Raw genomic sequence first — 17,861 nt, 5'->3', positions numbered from 1 at the left:
TACTCTAATTACACTCCCTGATTGATGTATACACATGCAAGATGTTTTAAAGCACGTTAGGCCTGCAATTTAGCATTTAATGTGATTTCTGCCCTTAAAACGCTGCTTTGCGTCACATCCAGATTTTTTCCCGGGACTTTTGGCATGTATCCCACTCCGCCATGCCCCCGTCCAGGTGTTAGACCCCTTGAAACATCTTTTCCATCACTTTTGTGGCCAGCATAATTTTTTCTATTTTTCAAAGTTCGCCTCCCCATTGAAGTCTATTGCGGTTCGCAAACTTTTCCGCGAACCGAACCTTCCGCGGAAGTTCGCGAACTCGGTTTGCAAACCGAAAATCGGAGGTTCGCGACATCTCTAGTAACCACGGCATGCCAAGGATGATTGTGGAGGTTGTCATGCGCAATATAAAAAAACTGCAATTTCTCTCTATGCAGCACCCCTATAGTGACTTCCACCTCCGGTGTCTGAGACAGCGGATGGTTACGTTGTAGTGGAGAGTCATCCACTGCTGTAACCTGTAGAGGTGGTTTTGCCAGGGTGAACGGAATACCTAATTTCTTAGCAAATTCGTAATCTATAAAATTATTGAGTATTGGCGGCGGCTTTTCCGCGTTTTCTCACAGCAACAGATTCATACTTGTCGGAAAATACAGATTAATATGACATCAGACATGGCTAGTGCAGCGGACCCAGTTCTTGAGAAGGGTCATACCTCAATAACCGGACGGGCTATCACAATGAATTTCATATCAGCACGATGGCCAGATTTTACCGAATAAGACTATATGAATTTTATAGCTGTGCAATGTACAGTTGCCATATAATCAACATGAAACCATACATCATATGCATTCAGATGGCCCGTGGTCGGTGCCAGATAGTCTGGAGTGAAAGCAAGTTTTGAATAGACCCTGCTGGGATTAGCTTCCTTGGCTCTGAAAAGACTCCTGGTTTGTTAATTAACATCTGAGTATTACACCTCTGGCTTAATTAGCAAGTCACAGGGCCAGGTTTCCTGCCAGCTGGTAAAGGGGGGGGGGAAAAAAAACCTGCCTTTTAAAAAAACAGGAATGTCAGTCTCTGATTGCTTGCCCGACTACAATCAATGGGAATCGGCGCAATAAACCGATTTCGTTCTCGTTTCTCACGGCTGTTCCGTGACAATGGACACTTCACATTCTCCTCTCTGTGACTGCATCTTCCCCCTGGCTGTCTCGCTCCAGTGTCTGTGTGCAGCCAGTGACACAGGTGGGGGGTCAGACTGTCGGGGGCATAAGCTGGCTGGCCGCTGGCTCCTGGTTTGACTGGCGGGGGGCAGAGTTAAAGGCTGGGCCACACGAGGTAAACACTTTACCCCATGTGGCTACTGAGAAGAAGAGGTGCGACTTTAAAGGAGGAGCATGGCGGAGAAGAGCAGTATTGAATGCGCTATTGACTGGGGAGAAGGAGGGGGCGTCTATGGAGGTGGAGGCACTGCGGAGTACATGGAGGTAGCGTGCTGAGCACCGGGGAGTCAGGAGGTTATATTTTATATATATATATATATATATATATATATATATATATATATATATATATATATATATATATATATATATATATATATTAAAAAAACATGGTCACGGTAGCAGCGGCAGCCGGCAGGGGAATGCGCCTCACCACCTCATATCACCCCAGGCAACCGCCTGTACTTGCCTGGTGGGTGAGACACCCCTGGTGCTCGGTCACAGGTTATTGGTCACTGAAAGTGAGCAGACTCGCACAGGAGTGAGGAGACTACTCATGGAGAGGCCAAATCTTGCTGATTGCTATGTGTCTGAAGAATATGGATTCATCCTGCAGGACCCTCTGGTGAGACAATCTCGTGTATAGCTTATGAAACCCTTAAAGGGAACCTGAGGTGAGAGAAATACGGAGGCTGCCACATTTATTTCTTTTAAAAAAACACCAGTTGCCTGGCAGTCCTGCTGATCTCTTTGGCATCAGTAATGTCAAAGGGCTAGTTCACACTACAAGAGCTTTTCTTAGTGCTTTGGGATTTTAAAAGCTCCTGCTAATGTTATCCTATTGGTGTGTTCTCACTGGAGTGATGCGATTTTGTAAAAAAAACCCCATAGCATTGCATTAGCAAGAGCTTTTAAAATATCTAGCGTTTAGAAAAGCTCTTTTAGGCCTGGTGCACTGCACACCAAAACCCGCTAGCAGATCCGCAAAATGCTAGCAGATTTTGAAACGCTTTTTCTTATTTTTCTGTAGCGTTTCACCTAGCATTTTGCGGTTTTGGGAAGCGTTTTTGGTGTAGTAGATTTCATATATTGTTACAGTGAAGCTGTTACTGAACAGCTTCTGTAACAAAAACACCTGCAAAAAAACCCACTGTGACTGTCACAGTGTGACAGCAAGAACGCAAGACAACGGATTAGGAAAGTGGCACTGTTCATTATCCATGTGTTGCATCGCATACAGTCAGTCAATGGAAAAGTAGGCTTCACTGTAACCGTTTACATGCACATTTTGCGATGCAGTGCGTTACTATGCCACACTCCATTGTACCGCAATGCACCCGCCACACTATGAACGTTGCATATGTGGTGCATTACAATGCGGTAAGCCGCGTTTCAGAGCGCAACATCACACGGCAACACACCACTTGGGAGGGAGGGGGTCTACATAATACTGGGGACACATTTGCTAGCTATACTCAGGTGGAAACAATTGGGGAGCACTTTGGAATATGTGCCTTTAGTGCTGCTGTAGAGCCTAGTCCCAGCCCTGGGCCTCCTCTGTAGGTTGCAGGGGATTGAGTAACCTTCACTCCAATAAGTAAGCTCACTTACACTTTTGTAGACAATACTAGCAAACTTAAATCAATGTACAATCTACTGTATGTCTACATATTTTGGCCACAGTAACCCATTCTTCAGTTTCTAGCCTGCAGTAGGAACAAATAAGAAAAAGTCCAGTTAGTCTACAAAGTCCACATTTCATAAGCCTGGGTGTCCTTGTCAGTTGCTGAATATTGACATAGGGGATGCGCAGGGAGTCCAGCCTCAGGAAGGTCTCTCTTTTCAGACTTTGACCCTTCAGCACACAAGCCTCTTACAAAAGCACAGGGTGGTGTGCTTGCCGGTCACAGGTTATTTGTCACTGAAAGTGAGCAGACTCGCACAGGAGTGAGGAGACTACTCATGGAGAGGCCAAATCTTGCTGATTGCTATGTGTCTGAAGAATATGGATTCATCCTGCAGGACCCTCTGGTGAGACAATCTCGTGTATAGCTTACGAAACCCTTAAAGGGAACCTGAGGTGAGAGGAATCCGGAGGCTGCCACATTTATTTCTTTTAAAAAAACACCAGTTGCCTGGCAGTCCTGCTGATCTCTTTGGCATCATTCATTAATGTCAAAGGGCTGGCTCACACTACAAGAGCTTTTCTTAGTGCTTTGTGATTTTAAAAGCTCCTGCTAATCAGGGCCGGATTACCGACCAGGCAACAAAAGCAGTCGCTTGGGGCCCCATTCAGAGTCAAAGGGGCCCCATCAGCACATAAACCAGCCCAGCCATCCTGTCAGCGGTGGCTGGATGGTATAATGGTTAAAGGGACTCTGAGCAGTACAGTAACTATGGAAAGATGCATATCAGTTTAAAGCTCTCTTTCGCCTCTTTCCAATGATATATAAACCGCCACCCTAGGCCTTTTAATTTTCGCTATTTTCGGCCGCGGCAGTTTGGATCGCGAAAATAGTGAAAACTAAAAGGCGTAGGGTGGCAGTTTATCTATCATTGGAAAGAGGAGAAAGAGAACTTCAAAATGATATGCATCTTTCCATAGTTACATTGTATTACACAGGACGACTTTTCTCCAAAGTCGGCAGCTCGATTCAGCACAATGCAATGAAATATAAGGAACCCAGGGGGATATAATTACAAACATCATGCTGGTAGGTGTGAGGATGTAATTAATTAGTTGTGGGTATGCTTAAAGGCATACACACAGGCACTGCTCGGAGTCCCTTTAACCAGTTCGGCCTATCTGGACGAGCTTCCTCGTCCAGAGAGGCACTGCTGCTGCCGCCGGCTGGTGCGCACGACCGCTAGCCCCCCGATCAGTGAATGGGAATATAATTCCCATTCACCGATCTAACTTCCCCGCAGAAATACCGACGCTTTCTCTCCAGAGAGCGCGGTATTTCTGCCCCCAGGAAACTTCTCCCCAGCATTTTAGTTCCTGGATGCGAGATCGTTCGCATCCAGGACTTTTTTCACTGTGTAGTAATAGTAAACTGCACCAACATACAGTTTTAATAAAAAAAAAATATTATTTTACATTTAAAATTAGCAGTTTCCCTCCCACACCAAAAGTTACCCACATACTCTTTTTTATTAAAAAAATAAAAAATAAAAAATACAATAAAAAAAAAAATATATATATAAATAGTTACCCAAGGGTCTGAACTTTTTAAATATGCATGTCAAGAGAATATGTTATTATATTATTTAAAATTATAAGCTTATAAATAGTGATGGACGCAAATTGAAAAAATGCACCTTTATTTCTAAATGAAATATTGGCACCATAAATTGAGATAAGGAAAATCGTTTAAATGGTGTAATAACCGGGACAGATGGGCAAATAAAATACATGAGTTTAAATTACGGTAGCGTATATTAATTTCAAACTATAATGGCCAAAAACTGAGAAATAATGATTTTTTTTCATTTCTTTCTTAATCTTCCTGTTAAAATAGATTTAGAAAAAAATAATTCTTAGCAAAATGTACTACCCAAAGAAAGCCTAATTAGTTCCGGAAAAAACAAGATATAGATCAATTCATTGTGATAAGTAGCAATAAAGTTATAGGCGAATGTATGGGAGGTAAACGTTGCTCGGATGCATGAGATTTTCGGACTGCGGTGCTGAACCGGTTAAGGGCTCTGCCTCTGACACAGGAGACTAGGGTTCGAATCTTGGCTCTGCCTGTTCAGTAAGCCAGCAGCTATTCAGTAGGAGACCTTAGGCAAGTCTCTCTTACACTGCTACTGCCTATAGGGCGCGTCCTAGTGGCTGCAGCTCTGGCGCTTTGAGTCCGCCAGGAGAAAAGCGCAATATAAATGTTATTTGTCTTGTCTTGTCAAATGATGCCGTGCGCTGCTGATTGTCTTCAGAGCCAGGCTCTCCTCCTAGGTCCCCCTCCTGCTACTGTGCGCTCTGCCGCTGCCCACTCCTCCCTCCCTTCCCACAGAGAACCACAGCTGCAGCAAGAATGATAGCAGCAGATGGCAAACGCTCACTCACCTATCCATGATCCAAGCAATAGAGATCCCGTCATCTGAAACCCATCTGTCTCTTCTACAGTGCAGCTGCTCGCTCTGAACTTCCTGATTCTCAGATCAGACATGAAGTAGGAAGTAGTAATAGTAGTAGTAACAGAGCGGCAGCACTCTAGAGGAGACAGATGGGCTCCGCATGACGGGACCTCTATTGCTTGGATCGCAATAGGTGGATGTGAGCCATCTGGTGCTGTCATTCTCCCCTGCTGCGGCTGCCTTCTCTGCTGGACTATCGTATTCACTGGGATGAAGGCTGCATGGTGGCTGTCTAGTTTGGGAGGAAATTGTTTGTTCTGTGGTGGGGGTGGTTATGTAATTCTGTCTCGGGAACGGCTTCCAGTTTGGCAGTGTCCAGAGCATTGTGCTATTGCCAGGCTGGAGATGCAGGGGGAAAGTGCTGCTGCTGTGATATCTGACGCCCTCTTCACAGGGGTGCCCCAGCCCCTGAGTGCAAATGTCCCAGCCATTCATCTCTCACTCTGCATTTTGCCGCTGCTATTCCCTGCATTGTGCACCCACAGAGGAAAGCGTACTGTTGCCCATAGCAACCAGTAGCTTGGCTGCCCCGGTGTGTGTGGCATGTTGCTGTGCAGCTGCATCTTCTGATTCTATTACGACATGATGGGGGGGCCCAAATCAATTACTTTGCTTAGGGCCCCATTTAGCCTTAATCCGGCTCTGCTGTTAATGTTATCCTATTGGTGTGTTCTCACTGGAGTGATGTGATTTTGTAAAAATCCCCCATAGCACTGCATTAGCAAGAGCTTTTAAAATATCTAGCGTTTAGAAAAGCTCTTTTAGGCCTGGTGCACTGCACACCAAAACCCGCTAGCAGATCCGCAAAATGCTAGCAGATTTTGAAACGCTTTTTCTTATTTTTCTGTAGCGTTTCACCTAGCATTTTGCAGTTTTGGGAAGCGTTTTTGGTGTCGTAGATTTCATATATTGTTACAGTAAAGCTGTTACTGAACAGCTTCTGTAACAAAAACACCTGCAAAACCGCTCTGAACTGCCGTTTTTCAGAGCGGTTTGCATTTTTCCTATACTTAACATTGGAGGCAGAAACGCCTCTGCAATCCAAAGAATGCCTCACCCCGGGAGTATGCGTTTCAGCAAAACGCCTCCCGCTCTGGTGTGAACCACCCCATTGAGATACATTGACTAAGCAAATCCGCAGCCGCAAGCGGCTGCAAAAACGCCAAAAAACCTGCTTGGTGTGCACCATCCCTGAATCACACATCTGAAACAAGCATGCAGCCAATCCAGTCAAGCCTGACAGAGGGCTTGTGCACACCAGAGCGGTTTTGGAGTGTTTTTTAAAACACTTGCAGGGGGAAAACTGCTTGGCTAATGAAAGTGAATGGGATGGTGCACACCAGAGCGGGTCGTTTTTTCCACAAACGCAAACTCGGGGGCTGCAGCATTTTTTAGATTTCTGAGGCGTTTCTGCCTCAATGTTAAAGTATAGGAAAGTGGAAAATGGCTCTGAAAAACGCTAGATCAGAGTGGTTTCTCAGGCGTTTTTGTTACAAAACCTGTTCAGTAACAGCTTTACTGTTAGAATATTTGAAATGTGCTACACAAAAACGCTCCAAAAAACGCCAGGCATTTTTAGAAAATCTCTCTAAACATGCCTAGAATCGCTCTGAAATCGGCTTCAAAAACCTCTAGCGCTTTGCAGATCTGCTAGAGGTTTTTGGTGTGCACTGGGCCTCAGAGCACCTGATCTGCATGCTTGTTCAGGGTCTATGGCTGAAAGTATTAGAGACACAGGATCAGGGAGACATCCATGCAACTTGCATTGTTTAAAAGGAAATAAATATAACAGCCTCCATATCCCCTCACCTCAGGTTCCCTCAGTGGTGTAGCAATAGGGGATGCAGACATTGTGACTGCACCTGGGGTCCTTGGGACCCTCCCTCAACCACAGTATTAGCTCTTTATTGGTCCTTTGCTTGTAATGATCACTTATATAGATGCTTTGAATGTTAATAATCATTAAAGGGAAGGTCCAAGCAAAAAAAAAAAATGAGTTTTACTTACCTGGGGCTTCTACCAGCCCCATATAGCCATCCTGTGCCCTCGTAGTCACTCACTGCTACTCCAGTCCCCCGCTGGCAGCTTTCTGACCTCGGAGGTCAGGGCCACATTGCATACATTTTTACGCATTCCAGCTAGTGCAGGAACAAAAATGTACGCGTTGCACCACTAATGCATAAAAATGTATGCGTTAATGTTCCTGCACTAGCGGGAATGTGTAAAAATGTACGCAATTCGGCCCTGACCTCTGAGGTCAGAAAGCTGCCAGCGGGGGACTGGAGCAGCAGTGAGTGACTACGAGGGCACAGGATGGCTTCATGGGGCTAGTAGAAGCCCCAGGTAAGTGAAACTCATTTTTTTTTTTTGCTTGGACCTTCCCTTTAAAGGACAACTGAAGAGAGAGGTATGTGGAGGCTGCCATGTTTTATTTCCTGTTGCCTGGCAGCCCTGCTGATCTATTTGGCTGCAGAAGTGTCCGAATAACACCAGAAACAAGCATGCAGCTAATCTTGTCAGATCTGACAAAAATGTCAGAAACACCTGATCTGCTGCATTCTTGTTCAGGGTCTGCGGCTAAAAGTATAATGGCCCATACTCACGGGCTACAATTGTCGCCGCAACACGCGGCGCGTGCGTGTTGCGGTGACAGGTCGCCCGTGAGTATGCGATGTTGCACGTGCGCGCACCCCGAACTGTCGCTCGTCGCTGATGTCGCCAGGCGATTAACGCGGTCAATCACCTGGCGACAGTCGCCGCCACAACTCCGCCGCAACTGTCGCTAGTCCGCGTGGGCATGCGGACTAGCAACAGCAACTAGCAGTAAATACCTTGGGCTTCCGGCGGGGGGAGGAGCAACAGCGACAGCTTCCGCCACATCAGTTGCCAGGTCCCTCCGCCGTGTGTACGCGGAGGGACCTGGCGACGAGCTGTCGCTGGCCTGTCGCGCACACGCTCCCGTGTGCTAGCGACAGGCCACAAATGTGCCTCGTGAGTATGAGGCATTAGAGGCAAAGGATCAGCAGGGCTACTAGGCAACTAGTATTGCGTAAAAGGAAATAAACATGGCAGACTCCATATACCTCTCTCTTCAGTTGTCCTTTAACAAGTTGTTCCCCATCTCATTCATTCTTGCACCTCTGACACTGTGGTTGTCTTTGGCAGCTTTTAATGCACCATACTAATTGTTATGTATATAGTGCTGCGGGAAGGGGCAATGTAAAACTTGCATTGGGGCCCATAGCTCCTTAGCAAAATCGCTGGGTTCCCTTTAATAAGGAAACATAAGAAAGATTAGTGCAAAATGCCTATTGTGCCTGGGGCTTTGCATGAGGTGCAGAGATTACAGGGGCAGCATGTTTGCACTGTGTGAACAATAACAGCATGCAGTCAGAGTAGAAGGAGAAGTGAGGTGAGAGCAAGGTGAAGAGGTCATCATTGGGGAAAAGCAGCTTGTTGTCCTGTGTGAGGAATCGGACAGTGAGGCCTGGTGCACACCAGAGGAGTTTTTCTGAGCGTTTTGAGTTTTTAAATCTGCTGCTAATGTTATCCTATGTGTCTGTGCACACTGGAGCAATGAGGTTTTGTAAAAAAACCCATAGCATTACATTGGGAAGAGCTTTTGAAACCTCTAAAAGCTCTTTCCAATGTAATGCTATGGTTTTTTTGTACAAAACCTCATTGCTCCAGTGTGCACAGACACATAGGATAACATTAGCAGCAGATTTAAAAATTTAAAACGCTCAGAAAAACTCCTCTGGTGTGCACCAGGCCCGAGTGAGGAGTGGGGAGGCAGGAGAGCATCTTATTTCTGTGGCATGTGTAAGTTAAAGGGAACCTGAACTGAGAAGAATATGGAGGCTGCCAGGGGCAAACGCAGGATTTTTAAGGTGGGGATTCCTGAAAGGTCCAGAAGCACGTATGTCCCCGAGTGCTTCTGAATACAGGTGGCTCCATACTGCCTATGCACAAAAGTGCGCTGGCGTATTACGGAGCTGCCTATCTTTGGAAGTACTCAAGGACACGAGTGTTTCCAGGGCCGGATTACCGACCAGGCAACAAAAGCAGACCCATTCAGAGTCAAAGGGGCCCCATTAGCACATAAACCAGCCCTTGCCATTCTGTCAGCGGTGGCTGGATGGTATAATGGTTAAAGGGACTCTGAGCAGTGCAGTAACTATGGAAAGATGCATATCATTTTAAAGCTCTCTTTCTCCTCTTTCCAATGATATCTAAACGGCTGCTCTATGCCTTTTAGTTTTCGATATTTTCGCGATTGAAATCCCGGCCACAGGACGACTTTTCTCCAAAATCAGCGGTGGCTGGATGGTATAATGGTTAAAGGGACTCTGAGCAGTGCAGTAGCTATGGAAAGATTCATATCATTTTAAAGCTCTCTTTCTCCTCTTTCCAATGATATATACACAGCTGCTCTATGCCTTTTAGTTTTCGATATTTTCGCGATTGAAATCACGGCCACAGGACGACTTTTCTCCAAAGTCAGCGGTGGCTGGATGGTATAATGGTTAAAGGGACTCTGAGCAGTGCAGTAGCTATGGAAAGATTCATATCATTTTAAAGCTCTTTTTCTCCTCTTTCCAATGATATATAAACGGCTGCTCTATGCCTTTTAGTTTTTGATATTTTCATGATCGAAATCACAGCCACAGGACGACTTTTCTCCAAAGTTGGCAGCTCGATTCAGCACAATGCAATGAAGGAACCCAGGGGGATATAATTACAAACATCATGCTGGTAGGTGTGAGGATGTAATAAATTAGTTGTGGGTATGCTTAAAGGCATATCCACAGGCACTGCTTGGAGTCCCTTTAAGGGCTCTGCCGCTGACACAGGAGACCAGGGTTCGAATCTCAGCTCTGCCTGTTCAGTAAGCCAGCACCTATTCAGTAGGAGACCGTAGGCAAGTCTCTCTAACACTGCTACTGCCTATAGGGCGCGTCCTAGTGGCTGCAGCTCTGGCGCTTTGAGTCCACCAGGAGAAAAGCGCAATATAAATGTTATTTGTCTTGTCTTGTCAAATTATGCCGTGCGCTGCTGATTGTCTTCAGAGCCAGGCTCTCCTCCTAGGTCCCCCTCCTGCTACTGTGCGCTCTGCCGCTGCCCACTCCACCCTCCCTTCCCACAGAGAACCACAGCTGCAGCAAGAATGATAGCAGCAGATGGCAAACGCTCACTCACCTATCCATGATCCAAGCAATAGAGATCCCGTCATCTGAAACCCATCTGTCTCTTCTACAGTGCAGCTGCTCGCTCTGAACTTCCTGATTCTCAGATCAGACATGAAGTAGGAAGTAGTAATAGTAGTAGTAACAGAGCGGCAGCACTCTAGAGGAGACAGATGGGCTCCGGATGATGGGACCTCTATTGCTTGGATCGCAATAGGTGAATGTGATTCATCTGGTGCTGTCATTCTCCCCCACTGCAGCTGCCTTCTCTGCTGGACTATCGTATTCACAGGGATGGAGGCTGCATGGTGGCTGTCTAGTTTGGGAGGAAATTGGTTGTTCGGTGGTGGGAGTGGTTATGTAATTCTGTCTGGGGAATGGCTTCCGGTTTGGCGGTGTCCAGAGCTTTCTGCTATTGCCAGGCTGGAGATGCAGGGGGAAAGTGCTGCTGCTGTGATATCTGGCGCCCTCTTCACAGGGGTGCCCCAGCCCCTGAGTGCAAATGTCCCAGCCATTCATCTCTCACTCTGTATTTTGCCGCTGCTATTCCCTGCATTGTGCACCCACAGAGGAAAGCGTGCTGTTGCCCATAGCAACCAGTAGCTCAGCTGCCCGGTGTGCTGTCACAACAGCCTCCTTTAATGTTATTTAACATTATTTATATTCTTTGTATTAGTATATTCCAGTCCCCCTGCAAGATTTAGTTATTTAGCATTTCCCAACTGCTGTAACTCCCTGCTCAACAGCCTTGTCTAGATGTTTCTGCAACAGTTGAGTTCAGTTAGTGAGGAGATCCTGCTGTGCTTGTAGTCGCATCGTATTTTTATCTATGAATATGCTCTAAAAAACATCTTTGTATGCTTTCAACGCAAGTAAAGATACTACAGATTATACTTGGAGTCATTATTTCATCGAGTAAACTGCCTGTGGAGGTTTCTAAATCAGTGTGGAGTTATACTGCTATACAGACTGGGTCTTCTGGAGTATGCCTCACACATAAAGCGGGAATTCGAAACAGAACACCCGGTGTGTGCGACATATTGCTGTGCAGCTGCATCTTCTGATTCTATTACGACATGATGGGGGGGCCCAAATCAGTTACTTTGCTTAGGGCCCCATTTAGCCTTAATCCGGCTCTGAGTGTTTCTGAGGCCTTCTGGTAGCAGCAAATGTGAACGGGGTACAGCGCTGGAACAACTCCCCGAGAGAGGAACGGGAGATAGACTTAGTTTGGACAATTCAGTGGAATATGCTACATAGTGTCACATAGCGCAAGCGATAGCCATATGATGCAGGGATATATGCATCTGCGGAAGATGGCGGCGCTATATAAATACTAAATAATAATATTTTGCCTCACCAGGATTGCACTTTTATTTAGCTTTCCTGTATGACAAGAAGACACAAATACCCAGCACTAGGGGAAGAGGGAAACAAAGGTGGAAGAGGGAAACAAAGGTGAATGAGGGAGGGCTGGTGCACACCAAGAGTGCTTCTGAGCGTTTTTCAAATCTACAGTGATTTGAAAAGCGCTTGGCTAATGTTACCCTATGTGGGTGTTCCCACAGCAGCGTTGTGATTTTTTCAAAATCGCAGGTATACTGCATGTAGCATGTTTTTGAGCAATTCATTCAAAAATCGCTCTGAAAATCACTTCACAAAATCACACTCACAAATTGCTAGCGATTGCTATTGTCATTTTGGCGTTGCACTAGCCCAGAGAGAGGAGTGGAGAAATTGAGAATAGCCTGAGATGGAGCAGAGAACTTATCTGTATTGCAGTCCCACATCACACAGACTACTTGCCTGTAATCGGACTCCTGTCCCTGTCAGTCTCTCACACAAGTCAGAAAGAAGCCCTCCTGGAGTCTAGGGACTGTCAAAAACTTTTCAGCTTGTTAAACACCTTACCCACACATGCAGTCATTATAACAATGGGGAGAGACCAGACAGATATTTGCCCACAGACCCTGATTCCAGGCAAGCTCTGCATCATGCTGTGTATATTTACCAGCTTGCCTGTACTCTAATTTCATCATGTTGGACACTTCTGTGCTGTGGAGAGTCCAGGACTCCATAATCAACATTCTCTCACTGCAGGCTACATCTTCTTGTGAGGGAAGCTGGGCTGCCTCTCTCATTCTATTAGCTGGAGGGAAGCACCAGAAGTAAGAAGGGAGGGAGAATGAGGCTGTTTATATTATGCGGGCTTCCCTGGCTGAATACACAGCTCAGTGCAGGGGGGAGGTTCCAGACACCCGGAATAGCCCCCTCCGTTCGCCAGTGGCTGCCATGTTGATTTCCTTTTAAACAATACCAGTTGCCTGGCAGCCCTGCTGATCTATTTGGCTGCAGTAGTGCCTGAATTGCACCAGAAACAAGCATGCAGCTAATCTTGTCAGATCTGACACTTATGTCAGATACACCTGATCTGCTGCATGCTTGTTCGGGTTCTAAGGCTAAATTTATTAGAGGCAGAGGATCAGCCTGATAGTCAGGCAACTGGTACTGCTTAAAGAAAACCTGTAATGAGAAAAAGTATCCCTGGAGGGTACTCAGCTCAGGTGGGGGAAGCCTCCAAATCCTATTGAGGCTTCTCCATCCTCCTGTGTCCCACGGCGGTGGCGAAAAAGCTCCCGGAACGGCGGGGATGTAAATATTTACCTTTCCTTCTCCAGCGCAGGCGCAGCATCGGCTCTCTTTGCTCGGAGATAGGCGGAAATAGCCGATCACTGTCGGGCTGCTCTACTGCGCAGGCAAAGCCGCAACAGCGCCCCCGCTGGAGCCAGGAAAGGTAAATAAATGTAGCTTGTCAGGCTTGTTGAGTCTGGATTGCCGGAGACTTTGGGGGAGCCAGCGCTGGATTCCCTGCAGCTACAGCGGAGGGGGAAGCCTCATTGGGACCCTGAGGCTTCCCCCTACCAAGGTGAGTACCCTCCAGGGGAACTTTTTTTTTGTTACAGGTTCTCTTTAAAAGGAAATACATTTGGTAGCCTCCGTATCACTTTCCCTTCAGGCTCCCTTTAATTTCTGCAGCACTAATACACTCGTCTACATCAATCTTTATTTAAAACTGTCAAAGGCCTGTAGATCTTCTAAATGACTGAGATCTACAGTTCTTGAAAGTTATATTAACAGGCACGTGAGAAGAAAAGCATTAAAGGACCACAATTGTGAACAAAATGAAAAATGTAAAGTGAACCCGAGGCGAACCTTGCGTCAAAAATACCTACCTAAGAAGATGGAAGCCTTTGGATCCTCCAGAGGCTTCCCATGTCTTCCTCCTGTCCACTGCAGCTGCCTGAGTTCTCAGCCGTGCCCCTCTTGATGCACTAGCTCGGCAGTACTGCACCTGTGTGAGCGACTTTGACCCGCTGCTCAGGCACGCCCATACTTGCGCGGATGCATGAAGAGGAGCGCCAACACAATCAGAAATCCAACAAGCTCTCGCGAGTGGCAACGGTGGTCGGGAGGATGACGTGGGAAGCTGCTATAGGATCCAGAGGCTTCCTTCCTCTTAGGCAAGTATCCATACACTTTTAAATACATGAGTACACATCAGGCCTGTAGGCACAGATGTCTTGGCACGATATATACTTTACCTCCCATGAACCTACAAACACCTGCCGCACCGCACCGCAAGTGTGTTGGCTGGCCCTGCTATCATTCCTCCCTTACTTAACCTCTTGACGACCAGCTAACAAACTGGTCGTCTGCAAGTTTCCATGGAAACGGCCGCTCGTTCGAGCGGCCTTTCCATGTCCATTCACGGAGGCTGTCTCCATGAACAGCCGGAGAGCCGCCGATCACGGCTCTCCAGCAAAATGTAAACACGCGGGGAAGAAATCCCCGCTGTTTACATCATACGGCGCTGCTGCGCAGCAGCGCCGTAAGCCAGATCGGCGATCCCCGGCCTCTGATTGGCCGGGGATCGCCGGCATATGATAGGCTGAAGCCTATCCTTCAATGCGCAGGACGGATAACCGTCCTGCGCAGGCCATGGAGGGAGAGGGAGGGACGGGAAGCCAGGGAGCGCCGAAAACGCTGCGGAGGGGGGCTTTGAAGAGCCCCCCCCGCAAAGCGCAGAGAGCCGGCGGCGATCAGACCCCCCCAGCAGGACATCCCCCTAGTGGGGAAAAAAGGGGGTAAGTCTGATCGCCCTGGCTAAAACCTGATCTGTGCTGCGGGCTGGAGAGCCTACGCAGCACAGATCAGCCAGAAAGCCACTGGTCGGCAAGTGGTTAATGGCGTAGGTAGCTAGAGGTGCCATTAAGTATTAGGTTGCCAGAGGTACTGGTCGGATTAAGTACTAGCTAGAGGTGACCCAAAGTATTGGTAGCTAGAAGTGCCCCCGACTGAAGGGAGATCTCGCCAGTGGAATGCCGAGAGATGGGTGAGTAACCTCTCATGCTCCACTTGGGACTCTGCATAGGGAAGGAGGGAGGCACTTGAGGAGGGGTGTAAGCTGCCTGTACATGCCTACAGTGCCTTATGGTGAATATCCGGCCATGGTACACATGCTTATAAGATGTACAGGTGCACCAAAGTAAAATGCAGTATAAGTGACTGTTCTCACTTACTATAAGGAAGAAGTAGAGGAGCAACATCCATGAACCCAATAGGTAATCATACCTTTGTTTCAAAAACTGAAAAATGAAAAGCAGAAAACAAAATTTTAAAAGTGGAAAAAGTTAACAGATTTTTGACCTTTCTACCTCCTTATGGGGGATCCTCAGAATTCCCTTTATGTTTTACCAAAGCATTTGAAAATAAAGAAAACTCTGAGAATCCCCCACTAGCCCAAAACCAGTGAGATATGTGAGATATTTACAAGCTAATGTAAATGGAACACAGTAGGAAAAAAATAATTTATAGTGCACTTAAAGGGACACTTAAGTCAAACAAAAAAAATGAGTTTTACTCACCTGGGGCTTCCAATAGCCCCCTGCAGCCGTCCGGTGCCCTCACCGTCTCCCTCCGATCCTCCTGGCCCCACCGGCAGCCTGTTTCGGTGACAGGAGCTGACAGGCTGGGGATGCGAGTGATTCTTCGCGTTCCCAGACACAATAGCGCCCTCTATGCTGCTATAGCATATATCATATACCATATAGCAGCATAGAGGGTGCTAATGTGTCTGGGAACGCAAAGAATCACTCGCATCCCCAGCCTGTCGGCTCTTGTCGCCGAAACCGGCTGCCGGCGGGGCCAGGAGGATCGGAGGGAGACGGCGAGGGCACCGGACAGCTGCAGGAGGTTATTGGAAGCCCTAGGTGAGTAAAACTCATTTTTTTTGTTTGACTTAAGTGTCCCTTTAAATCTTGAGTCATATGTACATTTTCTAGGCATCAACAACTGAAGAGAGAGGTATACGGAGGCTGCCACGTTTATTTCCTTTTAAGCAATACCAGTTGTCTGGCAGCCCTACTGATCCTATGCCTCTAATACTATTAGCCATAGCCCCTGAACAAGCATGCAGCAGATCAGGTGTTTCATACTTTAAACTCAGATCTGACAAGACTAGCTGCATGCTTGTTTCTGGTGTTATTCAGATACTACTGCAGAGAAATAGACCAGCAGGGCTGCCAGGCAACTGGTATTGATTAAAAGGAAATAAATATGGCAGCTTCCGCATACCTCTTACTTCAGTTCCCCTTTAAATTGTGCAATGTCTTGCAATAGTGGTCCTGTAACCTCTCTGGCGGTCAATTAAAAACGCTAGGGGGCAGCGCAGCAGTTTTTTTAATGTTTTTTTTAAAATCATGTAGCTAACCTAGCGCTAGCTACATGACAGCCGCTGAGCAGCAGCATCCCCCCACCCCCTCCGATCGCCTCCGGCGATCAGGCCCGTCAGGAAATCCCGTTCTGGACGGGATTTCCATTAGGGCTTCCCCCGTCGCCATGGCGACGGGCGCGATGACGTCACCGGCGTCGTGACATCAGAGGGAGTCCCGATCCGGGCTTACCGCCAGGAAGGTTAAGTACAAAGCGCAGCACTCTCAGCAAACAACTAGCTTCTTTAACCAGCTTGGAACCGTGGTAGTTAGAATCTACACTACATCTGTGGCTCTCTAGTTCTGATGCGTCCGTGGTCCCGAGCTGATCCCTGCTCACTGCTGCAGACTTGGCTGCCATTTGACAGCCTCCTGCTATGGGTCAGAAGTCAATTTCATTGGCTTCTTACCTGGTGATAACTGTGAGACAATTACAGTGATCACAGACAACAAAATAAAAAAAAGACTCTGGAGGCAAGTAAGGTTAGGTTGAGCAGCAATCAATCATGGTAAACAGGGTTACAGACCTGAGGCTGGCAGTGATGATCATCCAGCAAGAGCCAGAGGACTCACTTTGAACTAATGTCTTGAACCCTGTGATCAAATAAGTATGCAGTTCTTAAAGTTTCCATTCACGGTTCAAGTTTTAGTGAACAATAAAAACATGGAAACATTTAATTATTTGTGTGGTATTAGTTTAGGCAGACTGTCATTGTCTATTGTTGTGACTTAGATGAAAATCAGATCACAATTTATATACCAATTTGTGCAGAAATCCATATGATTCCAAAGGGTTCACATACTTTTTATTACTACTGTGTAGCTTAAAATCTACTGTTAAAGCTTTGCTTGTCTCAGGCACGTGAGGTTAGCCTTTGAGGCCAGTTTAACATTTATTTTTTGTGTTGCATTGCATTGCATTGCTCCTGCCACATGGCAATGCAAAAAAAAGTTTGCCAAGAGGGTCATATGAGTAGCGCGCCCCCTGTTTAGCGACTTCAGTACTTCACTGGGATTCCCCTTAGTCCACACATGTGCACCTCGATGCACTGCACTCCATCATTTACACTATGTGCGTCGACCACAGACTTGCATTACACAAGCTCTGTGCATTAAGCATGGTGCTTGTTGTATGTATAAGAATCCTTAGCGCTGGACAACACGATGAATATCTGTAGTATCACCACAGTGCTCAAAAACAGCATAGCACAAGTGACCGACCATCACCAGGACAAAACAAAGAATAAAGGTCACTGCTAGCTTCAGATATTAAAGTCACTTTATTCTATTAAAAACACAAGAAGAGCACATATACAATGACTTAATTTCAGGGTCCTTACAACAGGGACCCTTTAAGTGCAGGAGCGCATATCGTGTATGCAATACACAGTAGACACTCCACTCTAGGTGTAAAGACCAATGCCCAGTCTCGACCGGTTTTGGCAATCCGCCGTTATCAGGGAATACTGGAGGCTGATCTACCACCAAATATATAGTCATTGGCCTCAATTCACTAAACTTATCTCCTGTCTTTA

At 46.7% G+C, this 17,861-nt stretch overlaps 1 protein-coding gene across 2 annotated transcripts in view; it reads left to right on the top strand.

Moving 5' to 3' along the window:
* The first annotated feature begins 3,151 nt into the window (after nucleotides 1-3,151).
* The window catches only part of IDO2 (indoleamine 2,3-dioxygenase 2), a 63,899-nt gene continuing 49,189 nt past the window's right edge, over nucleotides 3,152-17,861 (top strand). The window contains exon 1 of one of the 2 annotated variants that reach the window (XM_068272341.1): nucleotides 3,152-3,260. In XM_068272341.1, coding sequence (XP_068128442.1) covers nucleotides 3,192-3,260 — 69 coding nt within the window. In that variant the 5' untranslated portion in view covers nucleotides 3,152-3,191. Of the gene's footprint in view, nucleotides 3,310-17,861 lie in introns of both variants that reach the window. The other variant, XM_068272342.1, reaches the window with a different exon arrangement.

The sequence above is a fragment of the Hyperolius riggenbachi genome, chromosome 3, assembly GCF_040937935.1.
Source record: "Hyperolius riggenbachi isolate aHypRig1 chromosome 3, aHypRig1.pri, whole genome shotgun sequence".
Classification (NCBI taxonomy): domain Eukaryota; kingdom Metazoa; phylum Chordata; class Amphibia; order Anura; family Hyperoliidae; genus Hyperolius; species Hyperolius riggenbachi.
Note: the sequence above shows the minus strand (reverse complement) of the source record. Positions and strands in the feature narration are given on the sequence as shown.